Here is a 27834-nt window from a genome sequence, read left to right as displayed (position 1 = left end):
AGCAGAAATTAATTATAAGTAGAAAAATGATGGAGAAAAATAAAATCATACAAAGTTAATTCTTTGTAAAGATCAACAAAATTGACATACATTTAGCTAGAATGACCAAGAAAAAAAAGAAAGAAGACTCAAATTATTAAAGTAAAGAATGAGAGAAGCAATATTATTACCAACCTTATAGAAATAAAAAGGATTATAAAAGAATACTATGAACAAGTGTATGCCAACAAATTAGATAAACAAGATAAAATGGACAAATGCCTAGAAAGACACAACTATTGAAAATGACTCAAGAAGAAGTAGAAAATATTTGTAGAAAAATAGGGAGATTGAGGAGTTCCCATCGTGGCGCAGAGGTTAACGAATCCGACTAGGAACCATGAGGTTGCGGGTTCGGTCCCTGCCCTTGCTCAGTGGGTTAAGGATCGGCGTTGCCGTGAGCTGTGGTGTAGGTTGCAGATGCGGCTCGGATCCTGCGTTGCTGTGGCTCTGGCGTAGGCTGGCAGCTGCAGCTCCAGTTAGACCCCTAGCCTGGGAACCTCCCATATGCTGCGGGAGCGGCCCAAGAAATGGCAAAAAGACAAAAAAAAAAAAGAAAAAAAGAAAAATAGGGAGATTGAATTAGTCATCAATAACTTCTCATAAATAAAGGCCCAAGACCGAATGGCTTCACTGGCAAATTCCATAAAAATTTTTTCTAATGAGTTTGCACCAATCCTTCTCAAAATCCCAAAGATAGAAGAGAATCACTTCTTTTCAATTAACACTATGAAAGCAATATTATCTTAATATTAAAATCATAAAAATAGCATACAAAAAGAAACTACAGACAAATATCATTTATGATACCTAAACGAATATCAGATTCTCAAAAAATACCAGCAATGTGAATCCAGAAACATATAAAGAGTATGCATCATGATTAAGTTGGATTTATTCTAGAAATGCAATTTTGGTTCAGATTCCAAAAATGAATCGATGTGGAGTTCCTGTTGTGGCACAGTGGAAATGAATCCAACTAGTAAACACGAGGTTGCAGTTTCGATCCCTGGCCTTGCTCAATGGGTTGAGGATCCAGCATTGCCGTGAGCTGTGGTGTAGGTCGCAGACACGGCTCGGATACTATGTTGCTGTGGCTGTGGTGTAGGCCAGCAGCTACAGCTCCGATTCCACCCCTAGCCCGGGAACCTGCATGTGCCGGGGGTGCGGCCCTAAAAAAAATGAATTGATGTAATATAGCATATTTACAGAATAAAAGACAAAAACCACACAGTTATCTCAATAGATGAAGAAAAAGCATTTGACAAAAATACCATGTTCATTCATGACAACACTCAAAAAACTACAAAGAGAAAGGAACTTCCTTAAGCTGATAAAGGGCATTTATGAAAAACCCCACCTAATGACATACTGGTGAAAGACTAAATTTTCACCCTGAAATCAGGAACAAAACAGGATGCTTGTTCTCACCACATCTACACAACACCGAACTGGAGGTACAACCTAGGGCAATTAGATGATAAAATGCATCCAGGTAGGAAAGTAAAACATAAAGCTACCTCCATTTTTAGATAACATTATATTATATGTACAAAGTCCTAAGGAATACACATACACACACACACACACACACACACACACACACACACACACGAACTATTAAAGCTAATGAGTTCAGCGAGTTCACAAAAGAAAATGAGTATGAAAATATCAATTGTATTTCTATACATTAATAATGAATCATCTGAAAATGAAATTAAGAAATCAAGTCCATCTACAATAGTGCCAAAAAGAAGAAAGTGCAAAGGAGTAAATTTTAATAAAAGCAGTGCAAGACTTGTACATTGTAAACTAGAAAATATTGCTGAAAGGAAAAAAGGTCTCAATAAATGGAAAGATGGTGCACATTCATGAATAGGAAGACATAATATTGTTAATATCAACATGCAGATTCAACACAATCCCCATCAAAATCCCAACAGTCTTCTTTTCAGAATTTTACAATCTCATCATAAAGTTTAAATGGAAATGCAGGCCAAAGCAATCTTGACAAAGTAGAACGAAGTTGGGCAACTCACAATTCTCATTTTCAAAACATACTATGAAGCCACAGCAACGAAAAGAATGTAGTTCGTGTATAAAGACAGACATATTGATCAATAGAATAAAACAGATTCCAAAAATAAACTCTACATCTATGGTCAATTGATCTTGACAAGGATGCCAATACATGGCAGTGGGTATAGAACAGCCTAAAATGCTGCACAGATAACAAAATATCCACATGCAAAAGAATGAAATTTGACTCCTACCTCGCATCACACACAAAAATTAACTCAAAATGGATCAGATACATAAACAAGAGTTAAAACTATAAAATTCTTAGAATAAAATTTATGGGTAAGCCTTCATGATTTTTGGTGTTAACTAATGGTTTCCATAACATGAAACTAAAGCACAAATGACAAAAGATAACACAGATAAATTAGACTTCAACAAAACTAAAAACTTTTGAACTGTGAGGTATATAATCAAAGAAATGAAAAGACCCTCCCCATAGGATGGGAGAATATACTTGAAATTATATTTTTAATAAAAGACTTATATCCAATATTTACAAAGAATACCGAATCCCAATACTTAAGACAAAATAATATAAAAGTAAGAAAATTTTAAATACACATTTTTTTAAAGAAAACACATAAAATGGCGAATAAACACATGAAAAGATGCTCAATATCATGAATCCTTAAGGAAGTGTAAGTCAAAAGCATAATGAGATACCATTTCACACCTACCTTTTTATTATTTTGTTATAATAAAAGAGACAAAAATAGCAAGAATTGGCAAAGATATAAAGAAACTAGAACCCTCATATATTGCTTGTAGGATGGGAAAATGATGCAGCTACTTTGGAAAATGGTGTGACATTCCCTCAAAATCTTAAACATAGTGTTCCTATTTGACCCCCAAATTCCTCATCTAAGTAGCTACCCAAGAGAAATAAAAACATCTCCACACAAAAACCTGTACAAAAATGTTCGTAGTTACATTATTCATAAAAGTAAAAGTGGTAACAACCCAAATGCCAATCAGCAATATTTACAAAGAATACTGAATCCCAATATTTAAGACAAAATAATATAAAAATAAGAAAATTTTAAATACACTTTTTTTTAAAGAAAACACACAATGGCAAATAAATAAAATGTGGTATGACCATAATATAGAATATTTCTTGCCAGTAAAAATGAATCTAGTATTTAGATATAATACAACATAGGTCAACCTTGAAAACATTTTGTGAAGTAAAAGAATCTAGTCACAAAAGGCCATATGTTGTAAGAGTCCTTTTATATAAATACCTACAATAGGTAAATTTATAGAGATAGAACTTAGATTAGTGATTGCTTAGGGCTGGCTGGGGTCTAAGGAGAAATGAGGAGTGACTGCAATTACAAATGACTTTTCTTTTGGGGGGCGTAAATGATCTAAAATTACATACACACTTTGTAGTATTGGTTGCACAACTTTTTTAAAATAGTAAACCATTGAATTCATGCACTAAATGACATGTTTATGTTTTATGGTATGTGAAGCATTCCTCAATAATTTACAGTAGCCAAGAAGTGGAAACAACCTAAATGCCCATTGAGAGATGAATTGATTAAGTTGTGGTACATATATATATATACAATGGAATACTCATCCATAAAAAGAACAAAATAATGCCATTTGCAGCAACATGGTTGCAACCAGAGAGTCTCATACCAAATGAAATAAGTCAGAAAGAGAAAGACAAATACCATATGATGTCACATGTGGAATTAAAATATGGCGCAAATGATCCTATCTACAAAATGGAAACAGATCACAGACATGGAGACCAGACTTGGGGTTGCCAGGTGGGGAGGGAGCAGGGAGTAGGATGGACTGGGAGTTTGGGGTTAGTAGATGCAAACTGTTACATTTGGAATGAATAAGCAATGGGGTCCTACTATATAGCACAGAGAACTATGTCTCTTGGGTTAGGACATGGTGGAAGATCATATGAAAAATAAAAGAATGTGCTAATATGTATGACTGCGTCACTATGATGTACAACAGAAATTGAAGGAACATTTTAAATCAACTATAACACAAAATTTTTTAAATAAAATGAAATATAAAATAAAATATATAAATAAATTAAAGGAAAGAAATCTGGAAATAAAATATATAAATAAATTAAAGGAAAGAAATATATAAATAAATTAAAGAAAGAAATCAGATTTCTTTCTTTCTTTCATATCAGATATGTACACTTCAAAACAAGCAATAGTAACAGGGATAAAAGGGTCATTACATAATTACGAAGGGGCCAATTCACCAAATAAACAACAATTCTAAATGTGCATGCACCTAACGACAGAGCTTTAAAATAGAGGAAGCAAATACTGAAGTTAGAAAGAAATAAAGAAATCCACATTTATAGCTGGAGATTTCAACACTCATTCTTGATAGATCACGTACAGAGAAATAACATGTATATAAATGAGTTAAGACATGCTATGCTGTCAAAAATCTGTATATAACTTTACACTCTGCCCTCTCTATCCATGGTTTCAAATCTAAGGATTCAACCAATGGCAGATCATGTAGTGATGTAGTATGTATTTATAAGTTGATTAATGTAGTTCAAACCTGTGTTATACTCAATGGGGAAATGATAGTCTCGTGAATAAATTGCATTGAGAAAACTGTATAAACACAGGCAAGAGAATGAAACTGGATTCAACAATTTTTTGGATATGACAGCAAAGTAAACAAGTGGGCTACATCAAACTAAAAAGATATTGTACAGCAGTAGAAACAATCAGCAAAATGAAAAGGCAACCCACTGAGTAGGGGAAAGTATTTCTGAACCATACATCTGACAAGGCGTTGATAGACAAAATATATAAGAATCTCATACAACTGAATAGCAAAAACATACCTCACCCTATATATAAAATCAACTCAAAATAACTTTAGACAGAAATAGGAAAACTAAATTTTTTAAAGTTTTAGTTTCTTAATATAGTGTATTACATTGATTGGCATAACCAGTCTTTAGAGAAATGCAAATCAAAACCGCAAAACCACAATAAGAAAACATTCAAAGCACTAGAAGGACTGCAAAAAAAAAAAAAAAAGGCAGATAATAAAAGTTGTTTAAAAAACATGAAGAAATTGGAAATCTCATGCTTTGCTGGTAGGAACATAAAATGATGCAGTCACTTTAAAAAACTGTTTGACAGTTTCTCAAAAATGTTTAAAAATAGTTACTATATGACCCAGAAATTCCACTCCAAGGTACATAAATAAAAGAAATGAAAACAGGGAGTTCCCGTCGTGGTGCAGTGGTTAACGAATCCGACTAGGAACCATGAGGTTGCGGGTTCGGTCCCTGCCCTTGCTCAGTGGGTTAAGGATCCGGCGTTGCCGTGAGCTGTGGTGTAGGTTGCAGACGCGGCTCGGATCCCGCGTTGCTGTGGCTCTGGCGTAGGCCGGGGGCTACAGCTCCGATTCGACCCGTAGCCTGGGAACCTCCGTATGCCACACCTGTGGCCCTAAAAAAAAAGAAAAGAAAAGAAAAACAAGTCACAAGCTGGGAAAAAATTATCCAGCATATATTAAAAAACCTTTTAACACTTAATCCAAAATTTCAGGTGTCTGCCCCCCTTGTGGCTGAAGTCGGTATGGGGGGCTTGCTGTAGGCTTCCTGATGGGAGGGGCTGATGCCTGCCCACTGGTGGGTGGAGCTGATTCTAATCCCTCTGGTGGGTGGGGCTTAGTCTCTAGATGGGATTAGGGGCTGCTGTGTGTCTGAGGGGTCTTTAGGCTGCCTGTTTACTGAGGGGCGGGGCTGTGATCCCACCTGGGTTGTTGTTTGCCCTGGGGCTTCTCAGTGCTGACTGACAGGTGGGGCCAGGTTTTCCCAAAATGGCCCCCTCCAGAGAAAGGCAGCTGCTGAATATTCCAGAGAGCTTTGCCTTCAATGTCCGTCCCTCACAACAAGCCACGTTCAGCCCTGTTTTCCCAGGATGTCCTCCAAGAACTGCAGTCAGGTCTGACCCAGATTCCTATGGAGACTTTGCTTTCCCCTGGGACCCAGCGCATGTGAAAGTCTGTGTGCGCCTTTTAAGAATGGGGTCTCCGTTTCCCCCAGTCCTGTGGAGCTCCTGCTCACAAGCCCCACTGGCCTTCAATGCCAGATGCCCCGGGGGCTCTTTCTCCCTGCACGTGAGGGTTTGATCCCTGCACGTGAGAGTTTGATGTGGGGCTCAGAACTCTCCCTCCTGTAGGTGAGTCTCTGTGAACCAGTTAGTTTCCAGGGCTTCCCACCCGGGAGGTGTGGGGTTGTTTATATCGCGAAATCGCCCCTCCTACCTCTTGATGTGGCCTCCCCTTTGTCCTCTGGAGGAGGGTATCTTTTTTAAGGTTTCCGGTCCATTGGAGTGCAGATTGCTCAGCCTTTAGTTGTGAATGTTGTTGTTTTAGGAGGGAAGTTGAGTTCAAGTCCTTCTATTCCGCCATCTTAATCCCATCTCAAAGAAAGATTTAAAATCCTGATAGTTGAATATGTTTTTTCCAATCCCAATATGACGTTATCGCAAGCCTTTTTTTTCCTTGGCATTTAGTCTGGTTTCATGCACTTATGGGGGGCCGCAGGCAGAGGCCTCACTCCCCGCATTTGAGGCCTGTGTTGCTCATGGGAAGCAGCTGTGTGGACACCTCAGCTTGCTGGGGGGCCCTGGGCAGAGGCGCTGCACGTTGCTGCACTCAATTCAGGATCTGGCCAAAATTTCAGTTAAAAATAGGAGGAAGACTTACACAGACATATGACCAAAGGATCGGGGGAATATGAAAAGTACTCAACGTCATTATTTGTAGGTCAATATGAATTAAATATTGTATATTCATACCATAAAATATTATTTGATGTGAAAAAAGAATGAAGTTCTGATACATGTTGTAACATGGTTAAATCTTGAAAATACTATGGTACATGAAAGAAGCTAGTCACAAAAGATTACATATTGTATTATTCCACTTACATGAAATGTCCAGAGTAGGGAAGTCTGTAGAAATAGAAAGTAGTTTGGTGATTGCCTAGACTTAGGGGTTAGGGAAGATAGAGACTGACTGCTAATTGGCATATGGTTACTTTTTGGAGTGATAAAAATATGACTTAGATTATGGCAACAGTTGCACAACTCTGTGAAATACACTAACACTATTGAACTGTACTCTCTAAATTATAGATTGCAAATTGTGGAAACTATATCTAAAGAAAGGTTTTTTTAAATAACCCGGAGACTTCCACTCAGAACAAGATCACATAGACCTTTTTTCTCCCAAGCTCCTCGCTACCAAGTACAACTCTAAGCACTGGAAATAATTTCAGAGAAAGCCAAAGGAGAATTCTAAAAGATAAAAGAGGAAGGTTGGGGACTCTAGAACTGGAGAAACAGCACAGTATCAAGACATCTTGATAAAGGCAGCTCAAGGCTGTCGTTTCCTGAACACCAGCATAGTTTTAGACATAGAAGGTGACCCAGGTAGGCTCGTTCTTTTTCTGGATCAAATGAAAAATCCCATCTACAACAGGTGAGCCAGGCAGCACTACAAATCTTTAACAGATGACACAAAAATCTCCAAAACACTTATAAACAAACCGTCGAAATAATCCATTGGTCAATGAGAAAATCTTAAAGGAAATTTTAAAATATACTGAACCGAATGAAAATACTACATGTTGAAACTTGTGGTACACTGTTAAAGCACTGGATATTTACGTTAAAAAGAGAAAATCAATCATCTAAGTTCCTACCTTAAGAAACTAGAAAAAGAAGAGGAAAATATACAAGAATAAAGTAGAAGAGAGGATGCATTTGGGATGAGGTCAAGCGAATGGTGCTGTTGTTTGAGGGGAATGACATAGGAGTGGAATATGAATGAGAGAATTACAGAAGGATATGACCTGGGACTTGCAAAAGGATTGCTGCATGGCCTAAGGGCCCAGCCGAGGTTGGCAGTTCTAACTATTAGATGCACCAATATTTGGAGGGCTACCACTTTCACGGTGGTCATTATGAGATTGAAGAAGTCAGAGGTGTGGAGGGACCCAAGGCTGAACGTTAATAGTACAGACATGGTATTTTGAGGGCAAAGGGATGAAGATATAGTCAATTCTAAATTAATATGTCCTGAGATCCTGCGTGCATAAGCGAAGAAACGACACGTCTTGAGGCACTAAACATCTTGACAAGGCCAAATAGAAGACGATGTGGGATCTAGTCATTGCTAGGAGATTTGAGTCCAAGTGGGATACTGAGCTTTTGGGGAGTGAAGTCATGCCCAGTGACACCAAGTGGCAGCAGGTGGTTAAGGAGTAAAGTTAAAGGAAAAAAAGCTAGTGTGTGCAGGATGGGTCGTCCACGTAGGTATTATTGGGGTCACCTAGGATGAGGAGAGCACTTGGAGTGGCAAGGAAGCTTGTTGATCTGGTCCTTAGAGGATGGGGAAGGGTGAGGATAATACCCACACCTACTCAGCAGTCTCATCCCCAACTCCTTGGTTGGTAGTCAGCATTAGAGAGGAACATAGGGGCAGCAGTGCCGTCCGGAGACAGCCTGGTTTCAAGGAGGGCCAGGAAGTGAAAGGAATGTTTTGAATCAACCTACTTGCCTGTTTGTTATCTGGCCTATTTGTTGGTTTTTAGTGGAGTGGGAAAAGCACAGTAAACTTTTCCAGGGATACATGATACTATTTGGGCTTCATAAAATCCTGGAATGGCTATCAGAAGTCCTGTCTGAATCTTAATAGAGATCACTGACCTCAAGTAAGTCCCTTCCAAATATGAGCCCTAGTGTGACCATTCATATAACAGAGAGTTCGAATGGAGGCATTCTACATTTCCACTGTGGATTTTGTTTCTTTCTTTCTTTTTCTTTTCTTTTTTTTTTTTTTAAGGCCACACCCGCCACATATAGAGATTCTCAGGCTAGGGGTCGAATTGGAGCTATAGCCACTGACCTACACCACAGCCATAGCAATGCGGGATCCTTAACCCACTGAGCGAGGCCAGGGATGGAACCCGCATCTTCGTGGATACTAGTTGTGCCACCACGGGAACTCCGTATCTGTGGATCCTAGATACAACTTCTGGGGTCTGCCTGAGATATCACAGTTACTGTCTAACAGCTTGTCTGGAGAAAGGACTTAGAAGGAAGGAACCTGAGGCTTGCTGGTTACTAGTGCCAATCCCATCCAAAACACTGACTGCAGACATCACAATGCATCTCTGTGTCAGAGGAAGAATTCTAAAATGGATAAACCAGTGTAATCTAGTGGTTAAACACTCCAGCTTTGAATACTGGCTGTCTTCCACAAACCAGATGTATAATTTGGGCAGATTATTGGACCTCTCTTTATCTCATTTTCCTCAAGAAGAAAATGAGGATGAAGGTAACATGTATCTCACAGAGTCGTGAATATTAAATAAAATGATACAAGTAAAGCTTTAGACACATTTCCAATAACTGAATATGTGTGAACTGTCATAATTGCTGTTGGTGTTATAAAATAATAAAGATTACAGGAGGGACTCAATATTACCTTTCCACTGTCTGTAAAACTCCACACGAGGAAATCTCCTAAAGCATAGTGTGCAAAAATAAATAATACAAACCAATTCCACTTTCTGGGGCCCTGTCCCTGACATGGGAAATTTCCAAGCATCTCATGACGTCTTAAGCGTTCAAGAAAGGTTGGAGGTCCCGTCAATCACATTCTTCTCTTACCCTTGGAAACCTTATGTCTCCAGATGTTTCTAGATTTTCATTTTTGACCAATCCAGTGGGAATTTCTTAGTTGAGAACACCTAGCAACCTCTCCCTTTATCCTCCTCTTTTCTCCTTTAAGAGGTCCTCCTCCTAAGCTTTACTCCTTTCCCCTAGTTCTCCTTCATACTTCCTTAAGCATTTATTCTACTTTAACCCTTCCGTTCTCTTTACTCAGTTACTTTTCTTCCATCTTACTCGCCTTTATCCCATGTCACCCTTCATTATTCCATTTCTCTCCATCCATTTACCCCACGTCAGCCCCTCCCCTCTATTCCCCATTGCCCCCTCCTATTTACCCATCACCCCTCTTTTTTTTTTTTTTTTTGTCTTTTTGCCTTTTCTAGGGCCGCTCCTGCAGCATATGGAGGTTCCCAGGCTAGGGGTCTAATCGGAGCTGTAGCCACCGGCCTACGCCAGAGCCACAGCAATGCCAGATCTGAGCCACGTCTGCAACCTACACAACGGCTCATGGCAACGCCGGATCCTTAACCCACTGAGCAAGGCCAGGGATCGAACCCGCAACCTCATGGTTTCCAGTCGGATTCGTTTCCACTGCGCCACGACGGGAAGTCCACCCCTTTCTTCCATTTCCCTCCACCCCTTTATCCCACGTCAGCCCCTCCCCTCTATTCCCCATCACCCCCTCTCCTCTCTTCCCCATTGCCCCCTCCCATTTACCCCACATCACCACTCTTTTTTTTTTTTTTGTCTTTTTGCCTTTTCTAGGGCCGCACCTGTGGCGTATGGAGGTTCCCAGGCTAGGGGTCAAATCAGAGCTGTAGCCTGCACCACAGCCACAGCAATGCAGGATCCAAGCTGCGTCTTTGACCTACACCACGGTTCATGGCAACGCCGGATCCTTAACCCACTGAGCGAGGCCAGGGATCCAGCCGGAAACCTCATGGTTCCCAGGCGGATTCGTTTCCACTGCGCCATGACGGGAACTCCACCCCTCTTTCTTCCATTTCCCTCCACCCCTTTATCCCACGTCAGCCCCTCCCCTCTATTCCCCATCACCTCCTCCCCTTTACTCCACTTCACCCCCTTTATTCCATCTCACCCCCGATTCCATTTCTCTGCATCACCTCTATTCTCCATCACCCCTCTTATCTGTGCCCCATCACCCCACTTTATTTGACTTCACCCCTTTATTCCATTTCTTTCCATCCCTTAACCCATGTCAGTCCTCCTCTCTATATTCCCATCACACCACCCCTTCCCTCTACTCCCCATCATCCCCTCTCCTTTACCCCACATCGCCCCCCTTATTCCATCTCGCCCCTGATTCCATTTCTCTCCACACCCTTATCCCACATCACCCCTCCTCTCTGTTCCCCATCACTTCCTCCCCTCTATTCCCCATCACCTCTCCTCTCTAGTCCTTGTCATCTCCTCCCTTATCCCAGCCCACATCCCTTTATTTCATTTCTCTCCATCCCTTTATGCCATGTCAGCACCTTCCCTCTATTCCCCATCACCCTCTCCCCTTTACCCCACCTCAGCACTTGATTCCATTTCTCTCCATTCCCTCGATCACCCCTCTTCTTTATGCCCTATCACTCCCTTTGACTTCACCCCCTTATTCCATTTCTCTTCACCCCCTTATCATATATCACCCCCTCTTTATTCCCCATCCTCTCCTCCCCTCGACCCCGCATCACCCCCTCTGTATTCCATTTCTCTCCACCCCTTTATCCCATGTCAGCCCCTCCCCTCTATCCCCCATCGTCCCCTTCCCTTGACCCCACATCGGCCCCCTTTATTCCACCTCAGCACTTGATTCCGTTTCTCTGCATCACCTCTATTCTCTATCACCCCTCTTCTTTATGCCCCATCACCCCCTTTTATTTGCCTTCGCCCCCTTATTCCATTTCTCCCCACCCCGTGATGCCATGTCACCCCTTCTATTTCCCATCAATCTCTCCCTTCAGTTCCCCATCACCCCCTCCCCTATTCCTCATCCTCTCCTCCGTTGTACCACACATCGATCCCCCCTTATCCATTTTTCTCCATCCCAATTCACCACCAAAATTTCACATAAAAAAAAACACAGTAAGCCATGAATATGCTGCTGTCACAATACAGATGTTTATTAATGACTAAATTCCAGAGAAGTTTTGACAATCACAAATCTTCGAGCTCTGTGGTTGTTACCCATTGTGTGATCAATTTCTATCCCTCAATACAATACATTCTTCATTCTATGGACCTTAGCAGCTGTTACCCATCAATAACTGCTGTAATTTTGGATGTCATACGTAACCCATATCTGCCTGTTACCAGAGCATGTCCCGCGAATTTGTTCACCGCCCTGCATAGAGGAACTACAGAGATGATATTGGAGAACGTTTGTAATTAGGTGACTTTTACTACTTGGAATTATGTGTCCATACCTAACTAGCTGTTTTGCTAACAACGGGATGTGACTACCAGCTGTCCGTAAAACAGATCTAGGTAATAAAATCGAATTGTTCCTCTAACTTTTGAACCCAGATAAGCTAGTCAGGTGTCCCAGGATTTGGGGGGGGGGGGGCAGCTGTTTGACGAGCCATTGGTCTAAATAATTTGGAAAAAATTATCCTGAGGCGGTGGAGTTGCTGCAGGGACACGGCTCTGAGTTGGTGTGACATGGTTTAGCATTAATCGTCAGCTGTCAGGAGGCTGACCTAACATCCTAGCGTGCCTCTTGAGGGTCTTTCCAATCGAGCTCTTAGGAGGAGGGGAGGAAAGTCAGGAAAAGCATGCAATTCCCTTTGGGGGAGGGAAAGCACCTCGAGATTTGTGAGCTTCTCTGGGACAGGTGTTTACCACAAATGTCACATCAATGAAAGGAACAGCTGTAGTAAGGGAAAGCCCGGATCAGGGGTAAAAGAGAGAGGCAAGGTAGCACCAGGGTGCCTGAGCATGACACAGAAACATCTCTGCTTTTACCAGCTGAAGGAACCAAGCATCCCCAGGGAAGGGGCTGGCAGTGTGTTTGGAATTCTCAGCCTGACCCGAGCATCAGGTGGAACTCCTTCTAAGCCTCAGAACTTTACCTTCGAGACTCTTCATAATGTTTCCTGTGACATCCCAGGTCTACCCCCACCCTTTTCCCCTGTCCGGCACCAGACAGAAGGGAAAACATCTAAGGAAAGAAGTAGCCGATGCCAGTTTGGGCCTCCTTCGCCCGGGGCACACGGAGCAATGGGCGGTCTTGCTCCGGAATGGGGGGGTTACCCGCTCCTTCCTCATCGTCATGGGAACGGGCAGTGCCCGGAGGCACAGCTGGCTCCTCAGAGGAATCTGGAAAATAGTAACAATGTTAACTCCTTATGTTTCTACACGTCACACTTTGCACACTTTGCACAGTACGCAAGGGATTGAGACCCACTTTTGAGCTTCGAATACAACACGAGGCAAGAAGTTAGGGCAGAAATGGTGATCCCCATTTGACACGTAGGAAAACCACAGCCTAGCAGTGGAACAGAGAGCGCTCCATCTCGCCCCACTGGGGAAGCTGGGTGTGGGGAGGGGCCAGGAAGGCCGGGCTGTGTCAGGGACCAGAAAGAGGGAGACAGAGACCCCGTGCTTAGAGCAAATGGGCAACACCACCAGGGAAGCGCGGAAGTGGGCGGCCTCCTAACAACCACCACCACCCTACCACCAGCCTGACTGCTTTCACTAAGCACATGAGGAACAAAGCTGGAGCCGGAAGCTTACAGCACTGCATGGAGGGGAGAAAGCAGGTGTTGGTCTTCACTGACTCTGGGGAGGACCTGGAGTCCATGACCTGGCCAGGCTGCGACTTGTTTTTAAGGAAGGTGGTATCTACAAGAAATGTAACATCTGCATCTTTCTTACTGAGCTGGGTGGCCTTTGGATTCTGGGCTCCTTTGGAGTCCAGATTATTCGGCATTGGAACTGCTTCCACATTCATGATTTCTTCCAGATGGACAGCTAGGTCTGGCTGCAGGTCTGGAATCGTATTGAGAAGGGAGACATCTTCAGGCTCTGGAGCCACACTGGTGACTTCGTCTTCGACTGAGTCTTCTTCAAGACTGGGGTTTTCTTCAGCGTCTTGGACTCCACTGACATCTGAGGCTTCTCTGCGTCCTGGAATTTCTTCGGCCTCCGAGGCTTCTTCATGGTGTGAGACTCCACTCACATCTGAGGATTCTTCCTGATTTTGAATTTCGTCAAGATTGGAGACATCTTCAGGGCTTGTTACCACATGGAGAGCTGGGACCTCTTCGGGGCTGGACTCTGCTTCAGAGCCAGGAATTTCATTGTCTTCTGGAGTTTCTTCATAGTCTGGAATTTCTTCAGTATCTGAGATTTCTTCATCATTTGGGACTCCATCAAGAGCTGGAACCTCTTCAAGATTGGGGTCTTCTTCAGAGTCTGAGAGTCCATTAACCTCTGGGGAGTCTTCATGATTTGGGACTTCATGACCACCAGGGGCTTCTTCAGGGCTTGGGACGACATGGAGAGCTGGGACTTCGTCAAAATCAAGGTCTTCATCAGAGTCTGAAGTCCCACTGATCTCTAGGGCTTCTTCATGGTCTGGAACTTCTTCAGCAGTTGAGGCTTCATCATTCGGGATTTCTGCAAGGGCTGGGACCTCTTCAAGATTGGGGTCTTCTTCAGAATCTGGGTTTTCATCATCATCTGAGTCATCAGCATGGTCTGGGATTTCATCAGTGTCAGGGGCTTCTTCGTTGTTCAGGATCACATCAAGATAGGGAACTTCTGCAAGGTTAAGATTCTGGTAATCTTCCAAATCTGGCCCTTCTTCAAGGTCGTGGTTTGGGTTTTCTCTAGGGTTTGGGATTTCCTGCACATATAGGACTCCTTCAGGGTCTGGAACCATATCAAAATATGGTATTTCTTCAAAGTCTGGGATTTCAATGAGTTCTGGGATTTCATCATCAGGATCTAGAATGTCCTCAAGGGGAGGAAGATCATCAAAATTCAGGGTATCATCATCATCATCGTCTTCATCTTCTTCCTCTTCTTCATCAAGCTCTGGAATGCCTTCGAGATGGGGGCCCTGAATTTCAAGGTCATTTGGGATCTCGAGACCTTGGACTTCACCAAAGACTATTCCTTGATTGAGATATTCAAATACTAGTTCTTCATTGACTGACACATCTTCCTCAGAGGACTCATCTTCCTCAAGGGGCTCATCTTCAGCAAAGACCTGGCCTTCAGGAAGGGCCTGACCTTCACCAAGGGCCTGACCTTCAGCAAGGGCCTGACCTTCAGCAAGGGTCTGACCTCCAGCAGGGAACTGACCTTCATCAAAGGGCTTGCTTTGAGCAAGGACAGCAGCCCGGGCTTCAGCAGAGTTTTCCACTGGATCAGAAAGTAAAGCATCCTCTTCCATCTTTATCCGTGCACTCCTGAGGGGGAAGGAATTTGAAAAAGCCAGTCAGTTTGTACACTCGCTTGACTAACACAAAGATGGCCTGGGGGGGGGGTGGAAGCCCCCATAGGAGACTCTCCTTCAGGCTAAAAACTGAGAACAAAACTCAGAAAACACTCACTGGATCTTCCTCAGATTCCTGCGTCTGATAAAATCAAGGGCTTCGGGACTGGATTTCCACACACGCTTAGCCACCTGCCTCTGAATATGGGGAGGCACCTGAGGGTACAATTAGCAAGGTTAGCCTTTATCACACGACATTTTAAATGTTATATTCATCTCTATCTGGGACCCAGAAATGAAGGCATCATGGCCAGCTAATGAAGGAAGGATTTCTAGACTGGAAGACTTGTGACTGCCTGCTTTGGCTCCCCTTGGGGATGTATGTAGAACTCTTCCTTGCCTTGTGAACAGGAGCGAGAGCGAGCTGTGAAACAAGTGTGTCCAAAGCTTCCACCTACCTGGAAGAGCACATCCCAGTTATCGATCATGGCACGGACCACATTGACAGAAGCAACATAGTGGTCAATGCCCAGTCTTGTCTTCCTGGACTCCCTCTTGGCAGACTGCCCCCTCTTCAGGAGAGCAGATCCAAACACCAAAGCCAAATTGGTGGAGGTCATGCGATTGCCCGAAACCTGGGTAAAGGAAAGCAGAAAGTGATCAACTGAAGTAGTAATGGAAGTTCAACAAATAGAGAGGACTCTCTTTGTTCTTGTTTCCCTCTCTCTGTCTCGCTGTTACTAGCTCTGTCTTGTTCTTACATACTCTCACGCATGTCCCCTGCTATAACTCTCACTACACTTTCCCAGAGCTTTTTACCAGCTGTCCATCAATGCCAATGGAGTCCTCGCAGTTCTCAGTGATCTTATGCAGGGCCTTCAGCAGACGCTCCAGGGTGTCACTGTGGCAAGGTGGCATCAGGTAAACCAGCAACTGCAGGGCAGAAAGCTGATCCTGCGGCTTCAGAGCTGGAGGAAGGAAAACAGGTACCGGCTTAGGGGGCGAGCCTTGGCAGCAGCCTGATACAATGAGAGACGTGATTCTGGTTGACAACTGCCGAAGGCTATGAAGAAAGCACCCAGGCATCTTCTCTTTGCTCACTCCCCAAGTATTTGAGTTCTGGACCCCTAAAAGCAAGAAGGGCTCTCATCAAAATCAGACCCCCCGCTACAGAACCCAGGTTCTTCTTTGCCCTGAGAGGGTGCACACAGCTTCAAGAAGCTCTAGAGAAATTTCCAAACAACAGACTTATAATGGAATCTGGAGAGGTGCTTTCATCTTCTGATGTTCATTTTGCCTTAGGTCCTTGGGGGGGGGGGTCTTGCAGCCTGAGCTCTTTCCCCAGACCCCCACAAACCCCGTGCTGTTTCCCTTCCTTGACCAACAAGGGAGGGACTCACTTGCTGTCAGGAGGAAGGACATGTACAGATCATCTGGCAGCAGAGAGTCCTTCATGTCACGGAAAAACTCCTTGAGGAGTGCGGCCACATCATGCACATTCCGAGTGTCATCCAGCACGACATCCAGCCCTTGATCAAATTCTTCACGGAGCTAGAAAAAGGGAGAGAATACACGTGCCCTGACTGCCCTGCCCGCCATGGGCTCCCTCCTGGCCATTCCTTCAGTAAGTCTCAGGCTCCAGTGGAGGTGGCTGCCATTGAGTGTGCCTAAGGGGCTAGAAGGAAGACCTTGCTCCCCATGCCAGGCCTGTTGGGGAAGCCCCCCTGGGGAAGCGTCCCCCCCTTTTTCTCATTCAAGGAACAAAAGTGTAAACAGTTGATTTACCTTGCGCACTCTCTCCTCAGAATATTCCAGGGTGAAAATCCCCACCGTGCTTAAGCCTGAAAGAAAAGAGGCTAAGTATCTCTGGTCTTTCCCAGAACTGCACACAGCATTTCCCTTCCCCCCACCCTTGCAGCCCAGCCCCAAATGGCAGCAGGGGACTGTTCCAAGCGCTTCACCCTTTGACCTCTCTCCTCTCCTTATCCTTTGAACACAATTCTTTCTCCTTCACTGCCTCCTACCTTGCCTTAACTCTCATTTTCGGCCCCTTACCATATTTCTCGATGAAGCTGCAGCAAGCCTCCACGACCTGGGGGATTTGCTTAGCAATCGGATTGAGGCTCATCTTCCTTTTGGATCCCAGAAGTCGCTGGCCAATTGGTAAGGAGATCTTGGAAAGTTGCAGGGTCTGCAGCAGCAGGGCCCCGTCCTCCAGTTCAGCCAGGCTATCCACAGACACTGCACCCTGTGGAGAAAACGAGATGATCTTAAAATGGGGGAGCGGCGGGGGGGGGGCCGGGAGGGGGGGGTCTTTGGACCTTCCTGAGGATTGCGTCACATTCACAACAGGAGACATTCTCTCTGTGGCAAGCCAGTTACACCCCTCCAACAAGTTCTGTTCAGCTCCCCTCCCCTCTGAGGACACAGGTCCTGACCCTCCCGCCCCTGCCTGAAACCTGGAGGGTTTAACTCACACGACGCCCACGACGAGTGAACTCCCGGGGCAGGGAGGGCTCATCCCGTCTACGACTGAAAAAGCGCCGGATGCGGCCAAACATCCTTTGCACCACGTTTCCCCGACGACGACGACGGCCCCCAGCCCGACCGGTGGTGGCTTCTTCGACCTGCATCGCGGCTCTCAGCTCAAGTTGCTTTCGGCGGGTCAGCTCGTTCACCAGCACTTCTTCCAGACGAATGCCAAACGTCTTGAGAGATACGGCTGGGGAGCCAGGGAGAGAAAGAATGAGAAACGTCTATGCTCCGCAGCTCTTAAATCAGGAGGAACTGCAGGGGCTGTAGCACTCGTCTAAGGAACCGCCCCCAGCCAACCGCACCCCGCCAGACCCGCAGCGCCCCTCCCTGGAGAGGGAGCCGACTAGACCTTGCAGTGGTCTGGCTGAAGGACTGGCTCCACTCAACGACCCCGACGGGGTCCCTGCCTTAAGTCCTGCCGGGGGCTGGCGGGCGGGGGCGGGGGCGGGGGCGGTGGTGACCACCTTGAAGCAACGAGGGCAATTTCTTCTGGGCGATCTGTCTGGGGTGGATCCACCAAGAAGGCTTTAGGCAGATCTGATGGGACCGCCCCGCACTCCCGCAGCTAGTGCGCCATTTCCTGAAACCATTCCCTGTAGAGTTTCTGGAAAGCGGGGTAGGGGTAGGGGGGTGTGGCGAGTGCCCCCGGGGGCTGTGGGCTCCTGTCTATCTCCAGGGGCCAGGGACGCCAGACTGGAGGGGTGCAGAATTCCATGTCTTTAACTAAGGAAAGTACGAGAGCCCCTCACCCCTCTCTTGTCCTCTCAGAATCAGAAACCACTTCTCCAAGGTGTTTGGACGGTCAGTCGGTAGAGCTATGGGAAGAGAAAAAGAAAACACACGCACTCTCACACACAGAGGATTTGATAAGTGACTAAAACATCGCAATGCATTGATCCCCAGGGACTCGGAAGGAGGTAGGGAGGGGCAAACAGCTCGGTCCAGCCCCGGAAAAGTGTTTTGCTTTCACTCAGCCTCAGTTTCCCCGTTTGAAAACGGGACCAGTCCCATCTGCCACACAGGAGACTCAAGGATTTCACCAAACCAGATCCTGTAAGGCGCCGCGTGCGCAGCGCGCACCTTGTTACGCACCAGCAGTAGCTGATCACGACGCTTAAAACAGAAATTCCGGGGCTCCGAGGCGGCGGGACAGCGCAACAGGCGAGGGGAGGGGCTCTGCCTGCGGCGGGGGCGCCGCGAGTAGGGGTCGCTAAGTTACTGCGGGCGCGCTCGCGCCCGGGATGCCGTCGGCTCCCCGCGCTGCGGCGGCTGGAGAAGCGGCGACCCTGGGCTGTCCCCGCACTCCGACCCCCGCAGCGGTGGCTGCCCGCCGGGTCTCCGGACCCTTTGCTGCGCCCCTTTTTAGGTTGCGCCTGCCGCGCGCGCCTAGCGGACCTGCCGCTCCGTGCACTTTTCACCACTGCCGCAGCGCCCCTCGGCTCGCGCGCCCCCCTCCCCCCTCCCCTCGGCCCCCGAATCGGCGCCCGCCCCGCAGAGACCGCTGGCGCGCTCGCCCCGCGTCCCGAGCTGGGTCCCTCTCGCTCCCCTGCGGCCAGCAGAGGTGGGCAGCGCTCCCAGCGCACCTCCCGCCGCCGCTCCCCGCACCCGCAACGCCCTCCAGTTCCACGCCCGGATTGGTGCGTGTCTCTCTCTGCCTCGGTATCTCTCTTTACTCTCAACCGCGCTGTCTCTGTCCCAGTCCTCTCTAAGTGTCCCTCTGCGCCGCCACCTCGTTCTGATTCGTTCTAGCACCCACCGCACCTGGTGCGTCTGTCTCTTTACCTGTCCTCTGTCCACCTGTCTGTCCCTGATATCTGCGGGTCTTACTGGCCCTCGAGCCCCCCGTCTTCGACCCAACTCAACTCCTCTTTACCTCTTTCCAATTCACCAAACACCCTTCAACTCCCACTCCCTCAGTTCTCCAGAGCCAGGAGAACCGGCCAGGTCCGAGACCAGAGGAGAGTCTCTCCCACCCTCCTGGACCCCCAACTGGTCCCGTCCTGCCCGGGGGATCCACTCAGCCCGAAGGCGACGATGCCACATCCCGGGGTCCTGCTCACCTCTTTCAGGGTTGAATTCAGAGAGGAAATGCCTGGCCACGAGTTCGTGGTAAGCAGTCTCTTGCAGCTTCAGACGCTCCAGCTCGGAGAGGCTGTGTATTGAGATCATCTTGGTCCTGCGGTCCGGGTTGTGTCCTGGGGCTCCTCCCAGGACGTTCACTAAAAAAATGAAGGCAGACAACAACAGCAAAGGGGGCATGATTCTGGGGCACAATGTCCTTGCCGCCTTCAGAAAAGGAATGCAGCCACCCATTCTGGAATCGGATGATTATCAGGACTGCATCATCCAATTGTCACTGGACCTAGTGGAGGGAACTATGGGGGGGGGGGAGGGTGGCAAAGGGGGAGGGAAAACTGGGAGGCGGCTTCACCCTCAAGCAGAGCTGCCTCTGGCTGCTTATTTAAAAAAAAAAAAAAAAAAACTTCAAAGAAAAAATCAGCCCTGAACCAACAGTCCAGAAAAGAGAAAATCTTGTTAGGAAAAAAAAAGAGAGAGAAGAAGAAAAAGATTTTTTAAAAAAATCAACCCTACTCACAAATTTTAAATTTAAAATTTTTAAAATTTTTAAATTTTAAGATAAGAATAAGGTAATATTTTCCATTAATTATTTAGAACATTGATGGAGTTTATTTTTATTTTTTAATGATAATGCTTGATGCTGTCCAGTTTGGGTGAAATGGGCACATTCATTTAGGTTAGGAGCCCCGTAAATTTTATAAAACTCTTCTAGAAAGTAAACTGGACACATGAGTCTGAAGCCAGAAATCATCCTCAGGCCCTTGACCCAGTAATTCCCCTTCTAGGAATCTATCCTAATGAAATTTTCCTACAGACAGGAAAAACCATATGTACATGAGCCATAACAGTAAAAACTTAAGGAAAAAAAAGCTAGCCCAGCAACAAGAGTAGTTATATAAATTATGGAATAGCCACAGTATGGAAAATTATGCAATCATTAAAGTGATGTTTACAAGGAGTTTTTAAACAACAAATACAAAATGCAGAATTGTATTAGTTAGGGTTACAACTATGTGAAGGAAAACATGCATACAAATAAAAGACTAAAAGAAATGCACCCAATTACTAACAATATCTCTATTAAGTGATGGTGTTTGTTTGCCTTTTGCTTTTTATCTATTTACCAAAAATTGTGCAACTTATTTTTCCTGGAAAAAGAAGCCCATCGGTTTGTAGCAAAGCAAACAAACATCATTTGCAAGCCATTTCTAATCAGAAACCTTATACAGGAATGGTAGAATGAAGTTTCTTAGTGCATTAGCAAACCTGTTTTATAGCCCCCTTCTCCATGGCGCCCACCATCTCATACCAGTCCCAGGCTGCACAAGATCCCCCAGTGGGGATCTCCCTGGACCCCACACAGCATCCTTTCCTGCACATCTTCACCTTTATTAATAATTTGTTCTTTTATGCATGCATTAGAAAGAAAAGAAAAGGAACCTGTATTAATTGTCCACTTTGTGGCAGGCACAAAAGATTCAAATATGAGCAAAACAAGAATACTCTTTTCATAAAGGATTTCACAGCGCAAGTGTAGGAGATGCACAGGTTAGCAACAATTTACAAAACCTCGTGATAAGGCAATCGGGCAAGATATAAACAAACTACTGTGAAAGCAGAAAGGAGGAAACATCTAAATCTGCCTGGAGACAGGGAGGGGGGAGCGTCCAGAAAGAGAGAACAGCTTGTGCAAAGACAAGGAGATGGGAGAGAGGTTGTTATATTCTTAAAGCTGTATAAAGGGGATGGAAGGAGATAAATCTAGATAGGCAGGAATGAGATCATGAATGGCCCTACAAGCCATGTTAAGGATCTGGACTTTCTCGGGAAGGCAACAGGGAACTACTGCAGGGTTCTAAGTGGGACGTGACAGAGTCAGAGCTGTAGCTTGGAAGAATCCCAGAGCAGTGAAAAGCCTGGTTTGGGTAGAAAGCCTGAAGGATGTACATCATCCAAGAGGCAAGAGATACTGACACTGTCAGTGGGGCTGGAACAGGGGATGGATTTTATGGGTAGAATTGATGGGACTTAGAGAATGTTTTTCATTGTAATGGAAACAATAGCTCCAAAGTTTATGGTTTGGGTGAGTGAGTGGATGCTTGTTCCTGATAATTTGGGATGGGACATGGGGAACCAAACCTTTTGATAAGAAGAGAAGTGGTCACATGCTACTTTTCTGAGCTCCCCTTTCCCATGGAATTTTATGAAAATATTCTATATGTTGGGAGGGGGGAGTTTTAAACTCCTAAATCAGGTAATATGACTTTGACGGAGAAAAGGTAGGTAAGATTGTATCATTTGATAATTTATATAAATGAGCTCTGTCCAAAAAAAATCCCCCACTTTTGTTCCCAAAATCCTCCTTTGCCCACTTTCCTTAATGGCCAAAGTCTTACATGTCAGAAAATAAATACTTGCCAGATAACTGACATTCAAAATGAGATAGGATGAGGAATATTTCTATGCCTTTTCAACTGAACTAAGAGAAAAATTCTCAGCATAGATCTTTTCTTAAAGTTCCTTCAACTGCAAAGCAATATCCCCTGGACCCAAATTGAATGCCTAAGCCCAATCACCAAACTGCAGCCACAAAATGACCATTTTAACCAAAGGCACATGCATAGAACCTAGCCACAGTCCCAAACTAAGCAGCTAATGACACCCCCTCCCCCTTCCCATTTGCAATGGCAGGTCAAAAACCTATTAGCCAAGGATCTCATTCTGACACACACAGCCTAGCTCCGGCTTAATTTCTTACATGGCTTCCCCTTTCCCTTTACCCCGATTCTTGTACCTGTTTTGGAGTTGTAGCTATTTCTTCTTGCCAAGGGTTTCAAGATCTGGTCATCCAAAGAGTAGAGCTGGTTCTTTCCCAAAAAAACCAAGATGAAAATCAATCGTTCTTCCCCTCAAAAGATAAGGTGAGAACAAACAAGAGAACCTCAAAACAACGCCAGCCAAATGAGAGAGAGAGTGAAGCCTTTGAGAGATGAGTCAGCCTAGATGCTTACAATTCCAAAGGAAATCAAAGGCCTTAGAATAAACCGTTTGTCATTGCCTCCTGCTCAAAGATACAGAGCTAAACTTAAGAGCAATCATATGCCCACAATTCTGTCAGCAAAATTGACACTGTCTCATTTTCCCTCAACCCTCTCAAGACACCAGTAGAATACTGGACATAAGCAGAATTAGGAAGGCCAGTTTGTCCAGACAAGAAACAGATGGGCGGGTTGAGGGGTCAGGGGACAGTAATTAGGCTTCAACACCATGAGAGGCACGTAACAGATACCTGAGATTTGAATACTTGTCCTAGGATCCTACTCTCCCAGTTGATCCCAAAAGGAGGCTTCTCACAGAGAACAGGTGCCAAGAGACCTCTCTTGCTCCAAAGTATCTTCCCCTCCTCCCTTCAGCATGCCCTGGCACTGGCCTAAAGGGACCAAGACTTCAAAAAGGTACTCAAGAAGGGAGAGGAAAGTAAGCCCTTTTAGTTTCAGCCTAGAATTCAAGACATTTGCAAAAACAGTATCCTTAGACGCATATCTATAATGGCCCCTGGAGTCAGAGCTAAATAGAACCGAGTTCAAAACCAAGCTTTATGATTTCCTAGCTGTGTGACCTTAGGAAAGTTTGTTGAATTCTCTGAGCCTCCATGGCTTCCTCTATAAAATGGGGAAATGATGCAGTACCCATTTCAGGAATCATGTAAGAATTAAGAATTAAATGAATAATATATGTGTGATATTTAGCATTGGTTTGTAATAAACACATTGCTATCAAAGGTTCTTTGCAGAAGGCCTGGCTTTACCAGAAAATAACAGTTTTCAAAAGTAATTACATAAAATTAGACTTGATATCAATGCAGCTGACTTAGTTCAATCTCTACTAAATTTGAATTCAATTAAAACAGGTAAAAAGACCTTGGGAGACTGTTGGGAAGAGATCCTTCTTCAATCTCCAATGGCATTAAAAAAATCATCTTATAAAATTTAGAAAATCTAACTGCATAGGTCAATTTTTCAAATGCTATTATTCAGATTAGTAAAATAAGTCTCAAAATTTGCTTATTTTTTAAACCATCCAATTTTACATGGTCTTTTTAGAACACATAATTTCATTTGGATCAGTAAAGGGTATTAGCAGATACCACGAGTGAGAATTTGAACAAAGAGCAGAGGCACACCCAGATCAAATCCCCAGCAATACAAAGAGGGGAAACGCACGTGAGTGACATCAGGCTAGTTCCTCATGTCCTCCTGAAATGCATGACACAGATAGAGAAACAAATTAACATCAGAAAGGTCACCCCACTTGGACACTGGGAGGACACAAATGTTTCAGCTAGGCATAAATCCATAGCCTTTCACCATTTAGAGGACTAATTTACCCCATCGCCCCCATCAAATAGTTAGGGATGGTGCAGTGTTCACTGGTAAACACCTCGGAGGAAAAAAAATCAGGACTGCACGGATGCCATCGATAGAATCCTTATAAATTAGGCACTTTTTGGCACCATCAGAATTTTGCTTCTAGCCACTGAGAGATCTTTGGACTTTGAGAAATTGATAGTGTGCAGGGCTGAATGCCCAGAAGGCCTTGCATCTATGGTATTCACATGTCTACAAGCAGTGACAATAGGTAAAGACATCCTCATTAATATATCACAACATGAGAAAAAGATACAGGTCTCCGGATGAAAACATTCGGGCACCAATTTGGTCTGCTGGCACATTACCACATTCGTCCCTGAGCATTAATGAGTTAGCCTTTAAGTTGTTATCCCATAACCTCCATTTCAGCAAAGGCTGCAGTCGTGATGAACAAAAATGACTCATTTTACCCTATGCGGTAAAATGTCCCAAGATAATTAAATTTTGGGACAGCATTCTTCAATACGCAGAGCCAGCCCATCATGCCATAGCAGAAGCTCATAAACTAAAGCCTGTACTGTTAAGATACAGTCAGAAAAGCTCTGGAATAAAAAAAAAAAAAGTTTCCAGAACTTCTTAGAATATTAGAATGGATAAGATACAGAAGGGACTTTAGCCATCACCTAGACCAAAGCTTCCATTCTACAGTTTAAAAAACTGAGGCCCAAAGAGAGACAGGAGTTTGCCCGAGGCCATACAACAATTTGACGGCAGAATCTAGACAAGAAGCCAGTTCTGGGTCCTAGGGCTCTTTCCACTGCCCCATCCACCTTTGCTCTTAATAGCTACAAAATCATGCATGGCTAAATAATTAAATCAAAAGAATGGACACATAATCAAAGCCTGATTCGATAAGCCGAGGGAGGTCATAGCCGAAAGCAGACAGCTACCACACATTACAACCTCTTTGTAAACTAAGTACCGTCGTCATTCCATAGAACGTGGGATGCTCTTTTAAAATTTTTATTGACTGAAGAAACAACTCAAGCTCAGGATGGTGAAAGGCAATCTTTATTCTACAAACATCCTAAAGAACAGTGTAAACGAGGTGATGTGACATCAAATACAAGATATAGATATTCTCACTGTTATCGGCAGTATGTGTCACCGAGTACATAATAGTGCTGCCATCACAAGCTGTGTCACCCTTTATCTTTTTTTTCCCCCTTTGGTTGCTGCTTCTATTATGTTGTGACAAAAAAAAGTAAAAAAATAAGATGTTCCATCAATAGGAGGTACAATTTTTTAATGCCTAATTTTTCTTGTGCATTTCATTTTCTCAAAAGCGTTCCATATGTCCATTATTTCCAGACCCTAGCACACAGTAGGTGTTCAATGTGTGTGTTGGGTGAATCATCGGATTATAAACTCTGACAGTTTTGAGAGAACATAAAGGTCTTGTAATTAAAACAGCTATTCGTGATTCATGGATAAATGAATCATGCCACTTTGTTCTCACAACAGCCCCTGGGAAGGAGGTGGGTTGGGTATTACTTTTCCTATTTTACAGAGAGCAACACACGAGGGCTCTGGAGAGGTTTTAACTTACCTGGAGTTTTACAAGCATGCTATGGAGGAATACGATCTGGGAACCGGGTTATCTTCGGGCCTGGTCTTTGCACCAAATCACAGTACTTCTTGGTATGCATCACCAACATTTGCCGCCTGTAACCGGGATGGCCTGAGCCAAGACTAGTTCTTTCCTAAAGAGGTGGCTAGATTTTTGAAGTCCTTTTTCTCTCTTTTTTTTTTTTTTTTTGGCCACGTCTGCAGCATGTGGAAGTTCCTGGACCAGGGATTTCTGAGGGAAGTTCCTGAGCCAGAGCAGTGACCATGCAGGATCCTTACCTGCTGCGCCACAAGGGAATTCCTGAAGTCTTTTTTTTTATACACACTATTCTTGGGAAATGGGCATGAAAGCAGATGCTTGATAGATAGGATAGATGATAGACAGACAGATAGATAGATAGATAGATAGATAGATAGATGTAGAGATACCGATATGCATAGTTTTGAAAAACACTATTATGAAAGGAAGAGGAGTGGATAGAAGAGAAAGGCACCAAAAGCCCTATGTATTTCTCCCATCAGATCTCTTGCCTCAGCCCACACCCCAAAATGACAGTATGGCATCCTGAAAAGGTCCTAAGGTATGGACTAGAACTTGGGGTCAAAATCCCAGCCTTGCCACATATAAGTTCATACATTCACCAACTAAGTGACTTGGGGCTAATTATCTCACTTTGCCGAGGCTCAGTTTCATCACCTTACAAAATAAAAACCATGATACCTATTAGGTGTGGCTGTCGTAAGGATTAGACAAAAGGCTCCTCAAAGGGTGCTGCTGTACCAAGTGAAGAATTGCCCATGTCCCCCCTCCCCAGGACCTGAGAGTCAAATTTGAAAGGAGGACAAGTGCTTCTATTTTGAACGAAGCAGATCGTGGCCCCGCTGAAGAATGCCCTTGCACCACCCATTGAAGGTGAGTGTGGGCACTCACGCCCTGTGAGCAGGTAGCTTACTTTCAGAGGGGATGAGTTGAACTGTTTTTTCACTGGCTCTTTCATGATCAGAAATGCAAGGCAACGAACTGTGGGCACTCAGGGGCATCAGGTTAGGCTCTGAAATGTAGAAAAAAGTTAACTGGCCCATAAAGGGGATTTAGTCCCTACCTTTGCCTTCCTCAGCACGGTGTGCAAGCTATCCTTGCTGGGGATGGTGGAGGAGAGAGAGGAGTCTTATGGAATGAAAAATCCCAGCTCCTGCTCTTGGAGTCTTATAGCCTAGCTGGAGGTCAAATGTCAACAGTTTGAAGCACTATCAACAAAGGCCCAAGGGTCTAACGTCAGCCTTCTCTGCCCTCATTTAAATATATTTCCTCCCCTTTGTTTCCTTAAGGAATATTAAGAACTGACTGTTTCTTCAGGGCCACCCGCGCTGGGCAGACCCTTATTCAGCAGTAGGTTTTTTAGCTTGCACTCGGCGAACCCCAATTCATCTTTCCCATCGTCCCCGCTCCCCTGTCCCCCCAAACTCCCCTCTTTGAAGGCACATTCCCTTTCAGACACATACATTCCCACTCGTAAACACACGCACACACTCATGCATTCTCACATATGCATTTACACACACACACACACACACACCCCATACAAAGAAATAGACCCCTCCATTGTATTTGCTACAACAGAGAGGAGGAGAGAAATGAGATTCCGAATTAAAAAGAGGGTCAATAAGCATGTGCCCCTCTAGACCACAGCTGGGGCTTCCACAGAGTGGGCATGAGAGGGAAAAAGACCAGTGGGGACACTTCCCCCAAACTATCTGGACAGAAATCTGCCAAGGAAACCTTCAGAATAAAGTTATTCTCCGAATCTGTGCTGAAAGCTCCCTCTCTTCCACCTTTGTTCCCCCACCCCCACCTGCTTCTCTTCCTTTGATTGTATCTCTCCCGAGAAGCATTCAATTTTCTGCAGTTTTCTTTTTCAAAATCCTGAGTGGCTGTCATAGG

At 44.7% G+C, this 27834-nt stretch overlaps 1 protein-coding gene across 2 annotated transcripts; it reads right to left on the bottom strand.

Moving 5' to 3' along the window:
- Positions 1 to 11933: 11933 nt before the first annotated feature.
- On the bottom strand, positions 11934 to 22851 carry ARHGAP36 (Rho GTPase activating protein 36). Of its 2 annotated transcripts, XM_047765636.1 has the most exons (12): positions 22688 to 22851; positions 19875 to 20033; positions 18564 to 18629; positions 17757 to 18001; positions 17335 to 17527; positions 17065 to 17120; positions 16680 to 16830; positions 16099 to 16247; positions 15738 to 15914; positions 15398 to 15495; positions 15147 to 15253; positions 11934 to 13154 (listed from the first exon to the last, which is right to left on the bottom strand). In XM_047765636.1, the coding sequence occupies exons 2-12, from the start codon at positions 19981 to 19983 to the stop codon at positions 12997 to 12999; spliced, it is 1509 nt and encodes a 502-aa protein (XP_047621592.1). In that variant the 5' UTR covers positions 19984 to 20033; positions 22688 to 22851; the 3' UTR covers positions 11934 to 12996. The 2 variants fall into 2 exon arrangements, with proteins under 2 accessions (XP_047621592.1, XP_047621591.1); XM_047765635.1 differs by lacking the exon at positions 22688 to 22851 and having other exon boundaries at positions 19875 to 20127.
- Positions 22852 to 27834: the final 4983 nt, after the last annotated feature.

This window comes from Phacochoerus africanus, chromosome X (assembly GCF_016906955.1).
Source record: "Phacochoerus africanus isolate WHEZ1 chromosome X, ROS_Pafr_v1, whole genome shotgun sequence".
In the NCBI taxonomy this organism is placed as follows: domain Eukaryota; kingdom Metazoa; phylum Chordata; class Mammalia; order Artiodactyla; family Suidae; genus Phacochoerus; species Phacochoerus africanus.
This window is presented reverse-complemented; position numbering and strand designations above follow the sequence as displayed.